Source organism: Zonotrichia albicollis, chromosome 4 (assembly GCF_047830755.1).
Source record: "Zonotrichia albicollis isolate bZonAlb1 chromosome 4, bZonAlb1.hap1, whole genome shotgun sequence".
NCBI lineage: Eukaryota > Metazoa > Chordata > Aves > Passeriformes > Passerellidae > Zonotrichia > Zonotrichia albicollis.
In genome coordinates this window covers 53,641,893-53,657,965 of record NC_133822.1, presented here as the reverse complement: position 1 = coordinate 53,657,965, position 16,073 = coordinate 53,641,893, and the positions used below count along the sequence as shown (strand labels likewise).

General features: G+C 42.7%; 2 protein-coding genes across 2 annotated transcripts; one reads left to right on the top strand and one right to left on the bottom strand.

The window, feature by feature from the left end:
• Positions 1-1,855: 1,855 nt before the first annotated feature.
• AMIGO2 (adhesion molecule with Ig like domain 2) lies at positions 1,856-12,122 on the bottom strand. The gene is made up of 2 exons (XM_005480541.4): positions 11,980-12,122; positions 1,856-5,312 (listed from the first exon to the last, which is right to left on the bottom strand). Exon 2 carries the CDS (start codon positions 5,237-5,239, stop codon positions 3,674-3,676), a length of 1,566 nt encoding a protein of 521 aa, XP_005480598.1. The 5' UTR covers positions 5,240-5,312; positions 11,980-12,122; the 3' UTR covers positions 1,856-3,673.
• LOC141728848 (uncharacterized) lies at positions 4,901-13,029 on the top strand. The gene is made up of 2 exons (XM_074539818.1): positions 4,901-5,312; positions 11,980-13,029. Exons 1-2 carry the CDS (start codon positions 5,282-5,284, stop codon positions 12,651-12,653), a joined length of 705 nt encoding a protein of 234 aa, XP_074395919.1. The 5' UTR covers positions 4,901-5,281; the 3' UTR covers positions 12,654-13,029.
• The last annotated feature ends 3,044 nt before the right edge of the window (positions 13,030-16,073 follow it).

Here is a 16,073-nt window from a genome sequence, read left to right as displayed (position 1 = left end):
AGCTGATGCCTGCAGGCATCGTGGTACTGGAAACAGACAGAGGCAAGGACAATTTCCCAGAGCTGCCTGCAGACATTACCCTTAGTTTTGATCCATGAGACAGCTGTAACCAATGTAATAGGCCCTTGAGTAGGAGAAAAGCTGCTTAGCATCATTAAAGCAGTGGAGGACATAGATTCAAAGGAGCCTCCACAAAAATGACAGTGTTAAAATAAAGCTTAGAGCTCTGCCTATACCCTTGTATAGCAGAGTCTCAGGCTCTGGAAAGAGGACAAGGGAGAGCAAAAGCATCTGGGGTCAGCACAGCATGGTGGGGAATATCTCACTCCAGGCATTTTGTGGCAGTGAGTGACCCCATGCCCAGTCACAGAATTTTTGCTAGTAGCTTGGTACCTCTGCTTACTGCAAACCCATTTTAAGAGCGTGTCTGGACTGGTGCCAGAGCATTCAGCACCTCACAGAACTGCACTCTCTCTGCATTAAAAGTATCATTCAGCTTTTTTGTAGTTGCTGGAAGCATCAATGGGAAATCCAGGACACAGGTTAATGGGGAAGACATGGTTGTAAGACAGGCCTGTCAACAAAGCCTTTCTAGGAGATCAGACCCCAGTGGAGCTGCAGGTGAGGCACTGGGCAGCTCCTTCTGCCCATGCAACAAGCAGGGTGCTGCAAGGCCCCACAGCTGGATGGCAGCACCAGCTCCCTGCTCACAGCCCTGATGGGGCTCACACACACTGCTGTGGGAGGAGAGGAACTGATAAGCTGCAGTGGCTTTCAACAGCCTTCCAAGGGAAGAGGCGACTGGGGCTACAGACAAATATTCATTAATGATTAAAAATCTTCAATAAACTTAATTAAACCTACTGAACTCATGAGACTATGATAATGTAAAGAAGGAGCAAAAAAGCCACCTTTTTCAAAGCTTTGTTTTTACCACTTTGTTCATACTCATGGTTTGAACTGTGAGCACTTTGAAGGAGTCAGTAAAATACAGACAGTTAATAGTCACAGTGAATATCTGCTGTTTAGATCAATGCTCAGTTTCTCCAGTCATCTGTCAGGATTACTCTGATCCCACAAATCCCCATGGTTTTGCTGCAGGGCAGCAGCCCTGTGGATGAAAGGCTGAATGATCTGTACCTTTTTATGTTCAGGGCTACCACACAGATTTAACATGCTTGGTGAGTTTGACACGTGATACTTCCACTGCCCTGTGCTGGAAACAGCAGTGGAGTTCACCTGCTCAGCTGCAGCTCTAAGGAGAAGTGTGTCAGCCTCCCAGCCAGCCTGACAACTGCCTGTTTCCTTTTTCTGCCCAATTTGGAACTGACCATCCGCGCTCTTGTGTAAACACTGAAATCTGGGTCAATCAACCTGATGTATGACAAGAGAGCGTAACATCTGCCCAGAGCTGTAACTGATCTGCACAACTGTCTGCAGGGAACTTGTCTCTCTGCCTCCCACCCTGCCCCAGCACCATTTCAGCCCTTGGGCCCTGGGTCACCCATCACCTCCTTGCACAACACAGAGGACATCCACTCGCTCGCCTACCACACATGTGAAATAGTAGGAAATCATGGAGCTTAGTAAAATTGTAGGGAAAAAAAAGTCTTTGAGAAGGACACAATGTCAAACCTTTGCCACAGTGACAGATGACTCAACCTGATTTCAGCAAAGACATTGTTTTTTCATCATACTTTATATGTAAAAATATAGATTTTGAGTTACTGCATATACACAGATGAAAGAGGGAAAGAGCTTTATGAAGGGACACTACCCTGCTTGACAGTAGAAGCTATTTTTAAATCTACACAGATAAATGTAAAATAAAAGACCCAAACTTCTGTTCATCTTCCTCTCCTCAATATTTATTAACCTCTACCTAGAAAAATAATTTCCATTTTCCTGAATCTGAGTTAATGTCTCCAGCTTTTTTATAATTCCACATACTTTGTACACAATACAGAGACACTGCTTCCTGAACTAATCTGTTTGTCAGATAGCTTGTCTTCAAACAATTAGCTACATCAGGATTTCTCCGTAGCAAATCAATATCTTTGGCTCAGCCAGATATAAGCTTTAGCATGTTGACACGCCTCTCAAAATAAATCACAAAAAATGGCAAGTGGCTGGTTCAGTAAGCTGCTTGAAAATAAATTACGGTTGCTATATCATGTAGCCCTTTGATTCTGATTTAGTTTATCCTTTATCTGTTCAGTATATTTCCCCCAAAACAGAATGAGACAGACATGCTCCATTTACTAGTGTTTGGTAAGCTGTAATTACTTGAAAAACTCCTTTGAAGTTGCTACTTATCAATGTGAGGAAGATTGGAAAAGTCCAGCCCAGCCTCAAGGTATACAAGCGTAAAAAAAAAAGGAGGGGGTTACAAATAATAGAAAAAAAAAAAGTTAATAGAACAGAAGGCTCATTACAATACATGCTCCATGCAACCCATATTGCATAACAAGTCCAGGTCAGTTTTACCAGACTCATAAACTTTGACTGTGATACATGCAAGAAAAAAAGCAGTATAATACAGACAAGGGCCAAGTCTAGGTACAATCTGTGTTTTCTGAATTTAGAGTGCGTAAAGTCTTTTATATTTCATGGGTTTGTCCAAATACTGCATTTCCTCTTTTAAAAAAAACCTCTGGGGTCAAGTTTAATAAGGCTCCAGAAACTGTGTGCCACTGAAAAAAAAAAATAAAAAATTCCCTGATTTCACAATTATCTTTGAAGAGAAGTCACTCACCCCTAAGATGAAGCAGAAGCCCTGATGATGGTGGCAGATTTATTTACCACATGTGATGCCAAGCATACAGTGAGCAGCAAAGGTTAAGACAATTGGTTATAATTAATCCAGTTATCACAGCTTAAAAAGTTACTGCTGATTTGTATGTCCTCATGCCTGACAACTTTCATTTTTTTGACTGAGTCAACTGCAAAGGTAGCATATTAACTTTTACCCGTTTTCATTACATTAAACATTTATAAACAAATACAAACACATTTCACAAGTAATCTCATGACTATGTTTTGAATAAAATTATTATGATGCCCCTCATTTAATGTTTTCAAGCAATTATTTGCAAATACGTTATCAGCTGAAAGCCACAAACATTTACCCAGTGCTGCTAGGTGTTCTGGTGGCAAATTCAATCCTTTTGTGCCAAGCAGTCCAAGAAAAATAATGACATTTTTCCTGTAGTGATTTTATGGAAAGACTTCATGAGGCTATGAAAGGAATAGCAGGAAATCTGGACATTTTTCTCCTTACCCATAAGCTGCTTCTGTGCATACTTCAGAAGAGCTGAGTTATCAGCATGACTGGGTGTTGCATAGGGGTCAGCCTCTGCCTCTGCAGAGTCAGCTGTATGCACTGGAAGTGTCTCTAAACATGCATGAGAAATTGCTGTGTATGGATCAGAGAGTAAAACTGAGGCTGAGCTTGCATTAAAACCATTCACACTAATGACAAGCTGTTTGCTTTTCTCAAACGAGCTATCCCTGCTGCATGGCCCGTAAAGAGAGGAGACGCAGTTCAAGGACTGACAAAATATACCTTTCTTTAAAACATTTAATCTCTTTTTATTTGTTTGTCCTGATGGTTTGCTACAGGCAAAAGAGGTATTCAGAAATGGAACTGCACGATACAAACACAGGCAGCAAACTAAGCTGGCGGCATGAAAGGTGTATCTGAGAACACAGAGTTGACAGAGTCAGAGTCGGATTTTGTTCGAGTAGTTTTTAAGATGCTCTCTGTAATGACACTGTCTTTGGGGAACAGTTTTACTTTCCCATTCTGACTCTGTTTTGGTTCGTGCACGGGTTCCAGGAAAACCACCCGTTTACCAGTGCCGGCCTTCTTCTCATCGGCTGGCAGCTCCTGTGGCAGTGCGGAATTCAGTATGGACGGGTGGGCACTGCTTTGGTTCAGCTTCCTTTTCCTCTTTTTTGCCTTACATTGACACGGGCAGGGGGTCAGATAGAGATACAGCAGCACTAAAATAATACTGGCCACACAGGCAGCAAGGGTGGTAAAAGCTGTATTAAATGCTTCATGAGCGTGGGACCTGTTCGCTGTGAAATTGCTAACATTTATTCTGACCTCTATGGTTTCATTTAATAGTCTTTTCTTATTTATTGCAATGCAGGAATACAGCCCTGAGTTCTCTAGCTGGGCATCTGTTATCTCCAGGCTGCCATTAGGAAACACCTTGAAGTTATCGGTGTCCCTGTCTGGCTCCAGCAATCTATTGTCTGGACTAACCCATACAAACTGTGTGCCCCTACCGCTGATTCTGCTGTCACAGTGTACAATCAGCCTGTCACCAACCTGGGCATCATGAATAAACCCAAAGGCTTGGAAAGAGCTGTTGACGGTACTTTCAGAGCAATTCATAACGCTGTCGTGCAGTAAAGGCAGTGTATTATGATCTCTTGGGTCTGACTGCAACAAACAGCTGTACTCGTTTCTGAAGTCCATGACTGAGCTGAAATGCCTTTGATACCAGAAGACTAGCATGGAGTACAGGACACAGTCACAATAGAATGGGTTGCCATGAAGATAAATTCCACTGAGTTGTTTGGCTGGCACTGAACTCAGGCGCTGAACAGGCATCGTCTGGATGTGATTAAAGGAAATGTCCAGCAACACAAGGTCTGTCAGTTTATGTTTTCCAACATATAAGTCCAGTGGGAAATGCGAGACCAAGTTGTAGCTTAGGTACAGTTTCTGTAATTTGTACAATCCTCCAAAGGCTAAAGACTCGATCTGTGTTATTTGATTGTTGTACAGCAGGAGAACCTCCAACTCCTTTAGCTCCTGAAACACAGGGCTGCCCAGCGTTTTCAGGCTGTTGGATGACAAGTCCAGATACTTCAGATTTGGAGTTGTGGAAAAGCTTCCAGTGCTAATGCTGCTAATGCTATTATGATTGACTATTAAAGTGTTCAGTTTCTCAGACAGCACTGGGACCCATTCAGGCTCCAAAATCCCAATTCTGTTATAACTCAGATCCAGCCTTTTCATACATTTATAAAGATTTCCTGGCACTCGAGTGAGGTTCTTATTAGTGCAGCTGATGATATCACTGGCACAGATGCAGGCTGCTGGACACATCCCTGGGGCACTGCCACAAACACTCACGGTGAAGACCAAGAGGCATGCGAGTCCTCTGCAGCTCGCTTTAACAACTCCAAGTCGAGTAGGAAGTGTCCACCAGTTTAAAGACATTGTCACTGTCTTTTAGCTGTCTCCCAGTGCTCCTTGCCACAGATGACTTGTGCACTTAGCTTTGCACTCGTTGCTGTCAAAAGAGGGATACACAGGTACAGCACGTTAACATTTACCATTCATACCCTGCATGATCTCTTATGCCTTTTGAAAAATACAGGGAATTAATCCTTAGGGTTTCATACAATTAATGGCATAATCTAGTTCTAAGGTGATGTAAACTTAACATCATTGTTTTATGTAAATACGAAATTCTGCATTCATGTGTCAATATATATACTTTACATACAGTATTTTTTGTCTTCAAAAAGAATGCAACTATTCTTCAGTCTTCCACAAAGTAATGCAATTTCTGACAGTTCATTTAAAAAAAATTGGAAATGTTCCTCTGTGGAGCATGACTTGGCAACAGCAATCCCTACCTGTTTCCAAACCAACAGAGATAGAATTCCCAGCAGAAGAAAGAAAAAGCCTCATCCTAAATGTTTTTTTTTCTTGTCAAGTGGGAAGCAGTTATAACATGCTTTTCTTTATAATCAGAAAATGTCACACATTTTGAAGCAAAGAATTTTCTCAGCCTTTCTAGCTTTAAATGTCATATGAATTTCTTTCCTTTCTTTTCTTTTAATTTAGTAACCTATGGTTCAGGTAGCAACAGCCTATTTTGGAAGTTATTAAAGTTGCTCAATAACAATATTTTGTATTCTGCTTCTTTTACCTTTTCCAGTATAAGTAATGAGGAAGAAATCTATGAAGTCCTTACCTCAGGCATAAGTTTTGGGACCATTCAGTAAGGATGAGTCAGCTCTTTCTCAAAACATAGTAAAGAAAAAATTATTTTGCTTGTATGTAGATAGAAAAACCCCAACCATACTATTTTCAGAGTATTTCAGAGAATATTTTAGAGTCAGAATTGTTTGAAACAGGGATGCTAGATTTGGCACAGTAGAGATTCTGTGCTAAGGGATATGCTTTTTACCATCTTCTGAGAAAATGTAGGCATACACAGCAGAGGAATAAACATTTCTGTTGATTCTTGCTCTCCCTGGTACCTGTTTAGAGTTTTTCAGTAAATTCACAAGTGATCTCACCTGCATTGATTATTGTCACCCCTTCAAACTTCATATGTGGTATTCAGCCCCCCATTATTGTCCTCAAACTCATTTCTCCAGTCTCACCTACATGTTGGAGCAGCATCTGAACTTGGCAAACCCTGCAATGTCTGCTCTGCACTGCTGATAGTGGCTATGGCCAGGAGCCTGTGGACAGTGGGATGAGGAAAAAGAAGCAGCCTCAGATGGAAAGGAGGAAAACAAAAGAAGAAATTGTATTCTCTGATGACGCAAGATAGATTAAGAAAAGATGAGTCTTGAGGGCAAAAAAATTAAAATCAAGACCTACATGGTGGAGGGCAACAGGGCAGAGGGATAGTGAAAGAAGGGAAGAGAGAGAAGGGTAAGAGACACATAGGGAAGGAAAAGCAAAACCAGGGGAGGTGGATGCTAATGGAGCATCATCACTGTCACTAAAGAAACTGAGGAGGAGGTAGTCTGAGGATGCAGAAGTCAGTTAAGGCATATGAGACTGGAAAAGCAGATGAGAAGGGTGTAAAGGGAAAGAAGAGGTCTAAGCAGAAGACAAACAAGAGTTTCAGGAGGTAAAACTTAGAGCACACCTCTCCAGGGAATTTACATCTGCTACTTAAGAACCTAAGACTACTGATGCAATTAATTAATATATGCAAAAAGCAAAAAATTTCACTCCTCCTCAGTTCTTTATTCCCCTCTTCTGTAACCCTCTGCCAATCTGTCAGGCTGCTGTCTTCAACTGACAAACCTACTCCTAAGTCAAGTGGCAGAAGATGTGCTATGAAACTAAAGAGCTGAATTATCTAATGACCCACTAAAAGAAGAAATATGAAGGCAGCATGGGAGAATGGGACATTTCACTTTTCACAAGAACTTATATATGCATTGGCTTTGTTTGCATTCCAAAAAAAAAAAAAAAAAAAAAAAAAAAAGGAAAAAACATTAAGAGAATTGCAAGACTGCCAAGTCAACTGTTCAAAACTGAAGTGTCGGAATTACATTTTTCTTTCTATTTTAGATTTTATATGCAGTCCTTGGTTACAGGATTGTTCAATGTTCCCCCAAACCTTTCCTGACACTGTGGAGGAAGAACAGGGAAAAGAATGGGTGATTACATGAAGAGCTTGATAAATCCTTATCCCTGAGAACTGCAGCTGCCTTAGCCTTTGCCACAAAATTCCTGTGAGATCAGGCAAACTATGTGAACTGGTGACTATTACAAAATAATGAACATATTATAGCCACCAGCTTGGCACTTATAAAATAAGGAACCTCTGCATGTTAAATTTGGGAAGGACTGATCTGAGGAAGTGCTGAGAGTCAAAATGCTGTGACTCTGTCTGGCACTTCTGATTCCACAGGGATTCCTTGTTTATACAAGGGATATACTAACATGGTTTTAGCTATATAAATATTGTAAAAATAAATTGATTGGTTTGAATTAAAGTTTAATATCAGGATTCATAAACTCTTCTAGGCTCTTAAATCCTGAAGCTTCTAAATGCATGGGGTTTTCAATGGAAAGTTAGGAATCCAGAGCAGTATTTTTTAATCAGTCCTAAGCTCCTTACTTGTTTTTGCTAGTTAGGTAGTCTACAGCAACAATTAATAGATACAAGTTCTTGAAGAGGGTGAAGCATTAGAGAAACTGCCATCAAAAATAATTATGTACCACAGTGTGAATTTGTATGGTATACAGACATAAGGAACAATGCAAAAACCCTGGCAGATGAAAAAGGTATTTAGTAATTGCTCATTTAGTTAGTCTACTGCATGAAACAAGGCATCTGAAATCTACATTACCATAACACCACGCACCTGAAGACTGCATTATAAAGCATCCACAAAACAGGAGATGAACAGCTGCTGCAAAGGTTGCCTTTCCCACTAACGTGTGAATGCCTGATTCTGCAAGCTATGCAGCCTAATTTTTAATGTAACTGCACTTGCAACAAGTGAATGGCACTTAAAAAAATCATTTCCCAGGCTGAAAATAACTGTGATCCTGGAGATACTCTGAATGGGATGTACTGGATCAATGCTCAGGTTTGTAAGGGTTACCAAATTTAATACACTAGGTAACTTTGCATGTTTGCTTCTGTCCATGCCTAGAATTATCTCACCAGAAACTCCAAGCTAGTCTGCAACCAAATCCCATGGGAAGACACAGATCAGTTACTGGTGTACATCAGCATAATACCTTTCAGTTCTAAGGAGAAAAACCAGTTTGCAAGGGGAAAAACTGGATTGTCAATTTTCAAAGCTCACTGAAGTGGCAAAATGGAAACTGCTTCAGATAACTTGACTTGTCTGTGTGGGCAAATCCAAATTACAGAAATCCTAAACATACCACAGAACACACAAGAATATTTAGAGAGTACTCTGATGAGCAGTTCCTTTCCATGCCCAACATGCAGTGTAGTGCCTACATTCCCAACAGGTTCTTTGCTCTTTTGGAGAGGACTCTGAGCTGCAACCTGCTCCTCAACCTGTGTTCCCCATATCTACTGCACAAACTACCCAGGATGTTCTGCAAAGCCAAGAATGTTCAACATAAATATTTATACGGTATGTGATCATTTGAACTTACTCAAAATGCCTGCATAAACATTTCTGGGTTGTAATGTGTTAAGTGGCAAGAAGAACAAAGCCAGCAATAAGCCCTATATGAAAAAATCTGGCATTTTGTTTCATCCCAGGAGCACTACTTCAGGTTTTAGAGAAGACTTTATTTTACAAATTTCAATATTGCATATTTTATCACGAGAGATATTGTTATTGAATACTATTAGCTAATGTGTGCCAACAGACTTTGGCCAAGCACCTCACCAATATTTCTGAATGAGCTGGGTAGATACCTTTTCTGATTTATAGTAAAGTGAAGGACATGGTTGGGAGTTTTGTTCTGGAATTCTGTTCAAAGAAATAATTCTTTTGTGATGTTAAAATGCAATATTTTAAGTTCAGTGCCAAAACCACATTACTCCCTGAGATAATTTATCTGAACAGTAATGGTGCACATGCTTCTCAACTGTTCAAGAAGAAAGGTGGGACATATCCTGCTATCATAGGGAAAATTCTCTGTGGTCAGAAACAGCAAAATTGACTACAACAAATCACATTCAAGAGAAGCTAAGGATTCAGTTCTTGTTTTGAACTTTTTAATGTGTTTGTTCCTGTCTTTTGTTTATTTCTGAGGGGGTTGTTTGTCGTTTTGTTTTTAAAAGTAATGGGCACTCAGACCTAGGAAAAGGGGGCTGCTGGGCAACATACAGTCTCAACATCAATTATCACCTGAAAATCAACTAATGTCCTAAATACTCCTTTCTCCTTCTTCTGGGCTCTCTCTCACTAATGTGACATTAGTAATATCTACAGCAGTTTTCTTATCCTCTGTAAGTACCTTCAGGTTTATTGCTGTTTCTCCAATGGAATCTGTATACCAAACTACCTCTCCCAGTTCATTTGAGACCTTGCTAAAAATCCTTATGTAGCACATCTCTTAATTTAAGCAGTGAATTGGACTGGAGTTCACAATTCACTGGAATGATATTTTGAAAATACTACTATTAGTCTTTTCACTGTTAAAAAAAAATTGGATTGGTAGATGTTATTCTTACTGTGAAGCATTTTCCAGTACATTGGTGATGCAAACAGTCCCACATCTGGCTGGTACTTTCTGCACAGTGAAAATGCAAGTATTTGCACACATTCCTGCTGCCTGCTGCACTACTGCAGGAATAGTGCTGAGCCTCTAGAGAGATCAAGCACTTAAAAACATTAAAGACCTCTGCTGATCCTCCAGAAGGTTCACACCATTTCTACATGCCCTACCTCCTTCCCTTGCACCTCATCTCCTGTGATTGTCTTCTCTTGAGTCTTGCTCCAATCTCAGCAGCCCAGAAGACAATAATACATCTCTGCACCTCTCACTGACTTCTGATGTCCACACAGGTGCTCTCCCCTATATCAGTTTACATATCAGATGAATTAGGGCTGTACTAGTCCTAACAATACATGAAATAAATGTAAAAAAAATGATGGCTTGGGTGTTTGTTTTCTCACAGCTCTATTTTTTTTTCTGGCATGACATTTGACAAAGGTTCCTCATGAACTCAGAAGCCAAAGTGATTTTTAGAATGGGGTTTTATTAAATGATAACAACAACATTATACAAGTATAATTATTCATGCTTTTAGTCCCAACTTTATGAATCCTGTCCAAGTACATGATAAAGCCATTAATTACATACAGACTAATGGCACCCTATGCAATTAGTATTTTTAAAAGTTAATTTTTTAAGGAAGATCTGCATAAACTCGCATTCCTTGTGTGTGTGTGATACTGTCAGAGGAAATATTCAGCCACCTCGCCTCAGTCCCCAGGCTCTACTCTGCCTTTATCACTCCTGAGTGGAAAAGGCACTCTGCATCAAATCTTCCTGACAGCTGTGCTCAGCATCTCTGACTGAACAGATACAGATTACCCAAACATCGTAATCCATGAGATTTAGTGACATGATGGATTGAACAGCAAATACTGTTGGTGAGCTACATCTGGGAGGCGTCTTGATACACTGGACTAAATCCCTGAGCCGGGCTACACTGTGCTTGCTGCAGGACCCAACAGTGATGAAAAAAACAGCTTTACATCATATTTGCAGCAAGCTGATCCTGAGATCAGCAAGGCAAATGGAGTGCTCCCTCCAGCCAGCATCTGGCCAGACCTCAATCGTGCTGAATTAGAGATTAATTTGTCCAAGTAACCTTAGCCAGATAAAATGATCATCTCCCACTAATCCCTCACTAAAGATTGAATTTCCTTGAAGAGATATTTTTTCTTAAAACACGGTAACTCGATTATCTTTAAGAAAACTGAGATACGGAAGAACAACTGGGTGATGCACAACAGAGCCTCAGTTGGACTAATCAACAGTCTCTTTACAGCAGTACCAGCTATGTAAGTCAACATCTCAGCACCTCTTATCCCTCTGAGAGGGTACAAGAGAAATACACATCAGTGAAACAACAAATTCATCCCTTTTGCCATGCTACTTTGTAAATCAAGCTGCAACCAAGCTTCAACCTTGCAAATTACTTCAGTTGCTAAGGAGATCAGCAAATAATTAAGAAAAAATGCAATGATAAGTGGCAGTGCCTATTACAGTGTCAGTAACCAGCCTCCAAGCAATGTCAGATCTTACGAAAGTTTAGTTGCCCAGCGAAGGATCCTCACCGCCTCCAAAAATTTATCTGAGGGCTAAACTTCACAGAAACCCCCTTGCATACGATTTGGGGGGAATCTCCTGCCAATCTCACGGCGGGGACTGTCCGTCTGCAGCCCCAGATTCCTACCGGGAGTCGGCGGAGGGCAAAGTTTCGGAGGGCCCAGCCACCGAAGAGGCCAAACCGGCATCGGGCCGGAGGCACCCACAACCATTCCGAGGCGTCTCTGCCCGGCTTCCCCGGGCAGGCGCGGCCGCTGCCGCCGTTCCGTGGCGGAGGCAGGCACCGGCTCTCTCCGCCCGCTGCCGGGGCTGCGCTCGCCCCCGGCGGCCCCTCTCAGCCCCGAGCCCAGCCCCTCCGGACCCTGCCCCCGCCATCCCGGCTACCGGGGGGATGTCTGCTCCGCCACCCCGCCGGGCAGCGTTACCTGGAGCTTCCGATGGCCGCTTCATGTCCGGGGAGCGCGATGCCGGCCCCGCCGCCGCCTGCAGCCCCTGCCCCGCATGCCGCGCTCCGCCGGGCTACGGGGGAAGTTGCGGGACGCGGGAGCGTGGCAGCGGCTCCCCTGCGCTCCCCCGCGGACGCAGGCAGCGCTCGCCCGCTGCCCCCGGGAACGGAGCTGAGGCCCGGAGCTCGGCACCGGCGGAGCGGAGAAGGCGGGAGACTCCCAGCCACAGCGGCGACACAACGGGTTTTTATCCCCTCCTGCCTACGCCCTCCCGCTCTCCCCAGCCGCGCAGCACCCGGCTCGACTCCGCGCCGCTCGCCCCGACGCCCTCCCGGAGCTTCGGCGGCAGCGGGACGGAGCCGTCGGTGCCCGGGGGAGGGAGGAGCGCCCCGGTGCCCCCGCCCCGCCCGGGGCCGCCCCGCTCCGCCCCGCTCCCGCTCCGCCGCCCGGGTGGGCTCTGCCCTGCGCTGAGCCCCGCACAGCCCGCTGGCAGCGGGGGCAGAGAGCCGGGGAAGCCCCGGCCTCGGGGGCTCCTCGTTAGAAATGCACCGAAACTTCCCCCGTGCGGAGATAGAACAGCGGGTGCTCCTAAGGCGCGGGTAAATGTAAAAGGCATTGTGCTAGCGCTTAGAAATCCTCCTCCCGTTCATTAAATGGTCCAACCTCACGGAAGGTCCTTATTAAACTAGGCTTTGATCAGAGCAGAGGAGTCTATCAAGTGATTAAAGGCGTTATCTAAAATTATTGCCATGTAGGGGGATTCTCTTGACCATGGAATCTGTGGGAGAACTGCTGCAAATCAAATTGAGAAGTGTGACCAGATCATGAAGAGGCAAAGCTGAAGCTGAAAGTCAAACAACACGTTTACTTCTGTTTCACACCGATTTTAACCTCCCTCGGCCAAGTTTCTCACGACATCTCCATCATAATTTAGAGTACCCTACATTTAGAGACTGAAACTGAACACGGGCTACTTTAGCAAATAACAGACATTGTGGATTTATTGTCATTCAGACATACAGTTTATAGAACTGTTCTCAAATGGGCTTGCATATTAAAGCAGCTGCAAATCACACTTTTCTTTTAAGGGCACGTAGCAAAGTGGTTTTTAATATGAGGGTTTGTGGCTATATATAAATCTAAAAGGCTCCTTATCCTAGAATTCATCCTGCAGGCAAACTAAAATTCTTTACTGTGATACAAGATACATGTTAAAGATTTGATTCAATATAGATCAAAGCCTGGTGAGATATAGGTGATACAGCTTTTGATTTAAAAGACTTTTGGAGCACTACCTTATCATAAAAATTCAGCTTTTTATTAATAGTTCTTATTTTGTGCTGAATTTCTATGCAGTTAGGCTATACAGCACTGAAGTAATTTTAATCTTGAGGTTATTGATTAAACACTGGTTTGTTTCAGACTCTCCATTGGAATATTCATTTGTTTAAAGAAGTGTGTTGTCTTCATTTATACTAAACCATTAAACTTTCCTGATGACCTTGATACCACAAAATACTGGCTGAAATTTAAGTTGGTCATATTACCAATACAGTCTGAGGAAGAGGGTACTCACTTTTGTAGTCTTCCTTCCCCTAGTTCAAAACTGAAAATGTTGAGTCTGAATTCTTCCTAAAGACTTACAGAATGAAAATTCCTTATGTGTTACCATATGGAGCAGCTGTCCATTTGTGAGTTTTGTGCACCCTTTGATTGAGGTAGACTGGTTTTAAAATACGAAGGATTTTTATTGCAGCTTGTTCATACCTCAGTAAGTGTGGAGGACTGGTAGGTGCAAAGTGACAGTACTGCTTGTAGCTAAGTTATTTAGATTCCAGCCATGAGACCTGGACATAGGAATAATTACTCTGGGGAAGGCACGATCCAGATCAAAGTGAAGTCCAATACTTAAAGCAATTAGAATTTTGATTTTCAATTTTATTTTTCTCATTAATGCTGACAGGGATATGCTTTTTATATTGGAGATTTCAGGGGCCCAGATGCTCAAAAAATTGATGGGAGTTGTGATCATCCTTTCATGAGTTGCTCAGCTTGCAGAGAGAGGTCATCTGCCCATAAGCAGACTTAGCAGAGAAATCATGATCAAGGGATGCACTGAACAGTCTGAAAGGAGTTCAGAACCACAGGATTCTTGTAAGTCTGGAAAGAGCTGGTTGTAAGCCCAGCAATTCTTTCTTCCCACTGCATGCTGACAAATCTGAACATGGCATGATGCAATCTAACTTTTTGTGCTATTTCACAACATAAAGGTGCTTTTGTCACTAGTTACATACTAAATTAAAAGGAATATTGCTTTTTAAAATATAATTTGGATGAGAACAACTGGTATTTGTCTTTCCTCTACCAAATAGCACTCGTGAAAACAGTACCTCTCCAAAATCTTTGTTGATCAAACATGGGCACAAGCTGTGTGAAGCTGAGAGTACATTAATTAGGATGTGAAACTTCTCTTTTGGTTATCTGTACAAATGTAAGGTTTCTGGCATCACGAATAGAGATTCTTATTGCAGAGAATTGCTGATAGCTGTCTGCTCCTTCCATTCCTTTAGGAGTATGCCTGTGTTTCCCTGTCCCTGCATTGCACTGTCTATTAGAGTTGGAAGCTTTTCAGTGCTTGTTTTCACATCCTGTGCAGTGCCAGACAGACTGATGGGGCTTGATAAGGTCTTTTAATAACAGTATTTACCATGTGATCTTGAAAATCCCCACAAATACATAAATGCCTCCAGTATCTTCAATATTAAGTTTCTTTATTAAAACCACAAATTTATTACAGTTGTATAAATTGATCATTAAAATACTTTTTCAAAAGCCATTTGGCTACAGGGAGTTTACAATACCTTCATGAACAAGCAGTGTAACTTCTGGGCTAGAGATTAACTAGGAGGGGAGTACTGAAAGAAAGGATTATCCTCCTCCCTTACTCTTACTCTCTCCTTCTGGAAAGAGCATGATTTTTCTGCCATAGTGCTCAGGCAGGGATAAGGATTTCCAGCCTCCAGTTTGAGTCCTGGCTACATACATTATAGCCATTGGATATCACACAGTAATAAGGGTCAGAGAGTCATATTCCTTTTTTTTTTTTCTTGTGATTCCCCTCTCTCCATCCTGAATTAATTCTCTTCCAGTGAAAGTCCAGTCTGGGGGTTAGGGTACTTCAGTGAGCTGAAAGAAGTGGCCTGGGCCTGTAGTCCCTCTGCATGAACTCTGAGCCCCCAGAAGAAGACAGGGATGCAAGTTGCACAAGGACTTAAACACAGATTTGTGAGTACCTGAAGGGAGTCCCTTTCCTCCAGCTGGCACAAATATTTTCAGTAAAGTCCTCACCAAACAGCTGGACAACAGCTAGGGGGCCAACCCCTTAGCAGCAAACATGTGGGCCATGGATCCTGTCTGGACTTCACTGTGAGACACAAGCACACATGCTTGGTCCTGTCAAGGCTCTAACAGTTTTGGCATGCCCTGAAGCAGAACATGTCCTCTCCCCAGTCTGTGTGACTCTAGGAATGCTGCAATGCCTCATGCATGATGGAGAAAACAAAAAGCCAGTCTGGCAGGAATGGCTGTGGCAGACAGGTGTTTTAAGGCCCTTATCAGATGATAAGAGAAAACTGTCACTTGAAAGTTGCTCTTGCTCTTAGAATAGTTTATTGAGTCTGGCTGAGATGGAGTTCATTTTCCCCACAGCAGCCGTCAAAGTGCTGGTCTTGCTTTGGTAGCCAGAAAGGGGTTGATAGCACACCAGTGCTTTGGCTACAGCTGAGCAGCACTGGCCCAGCATCAGTCCTGTCTCTCAGCATCTCCCCACTCCATGAGCAGGCTGGGGATGGGCAACATTCTGGGAGGGGACAGAATAGGCCAGCTGACTCAACTGAAGGGATATTCCATACCATATGGTGTCAGCTCAGGTGTAACAGCTAATAAAAGGAGGAGGAAGGGGGGAATTTCATTATTTACAGTGTTTACTTTCCTGAGCAATGGCTGCATGTGCTGCAACGCTGCTTCCCGGGCAGTGGCCTGACATTGCTTGCTGGTTTGAAGTAGAGAATAAA

Bases quoted from the DNA above. Each gene is read 5' to 3' on its own strand.
- AMIGO2 (XM_005480541.4), bottom strand. From the start codon at position 5,239: ATGTCTTTAAACTGGTGGACACTTCCTACTCGACTTGGAGTTGTTAAA.
- LOC141728848 (XM_074539818.1), top strand. From the start codon at position 5,282: ATGACTTGTGCACTTAGCTTTGCACTCGTTG. The intron at 5,313-11,979 runs CTGTCAAAAGAG...GGGCAGCGTTAC, and splicing joins ACTTAGCTTTGCACTCGTTG to CTGGAGCTTCCGATGGCCGC.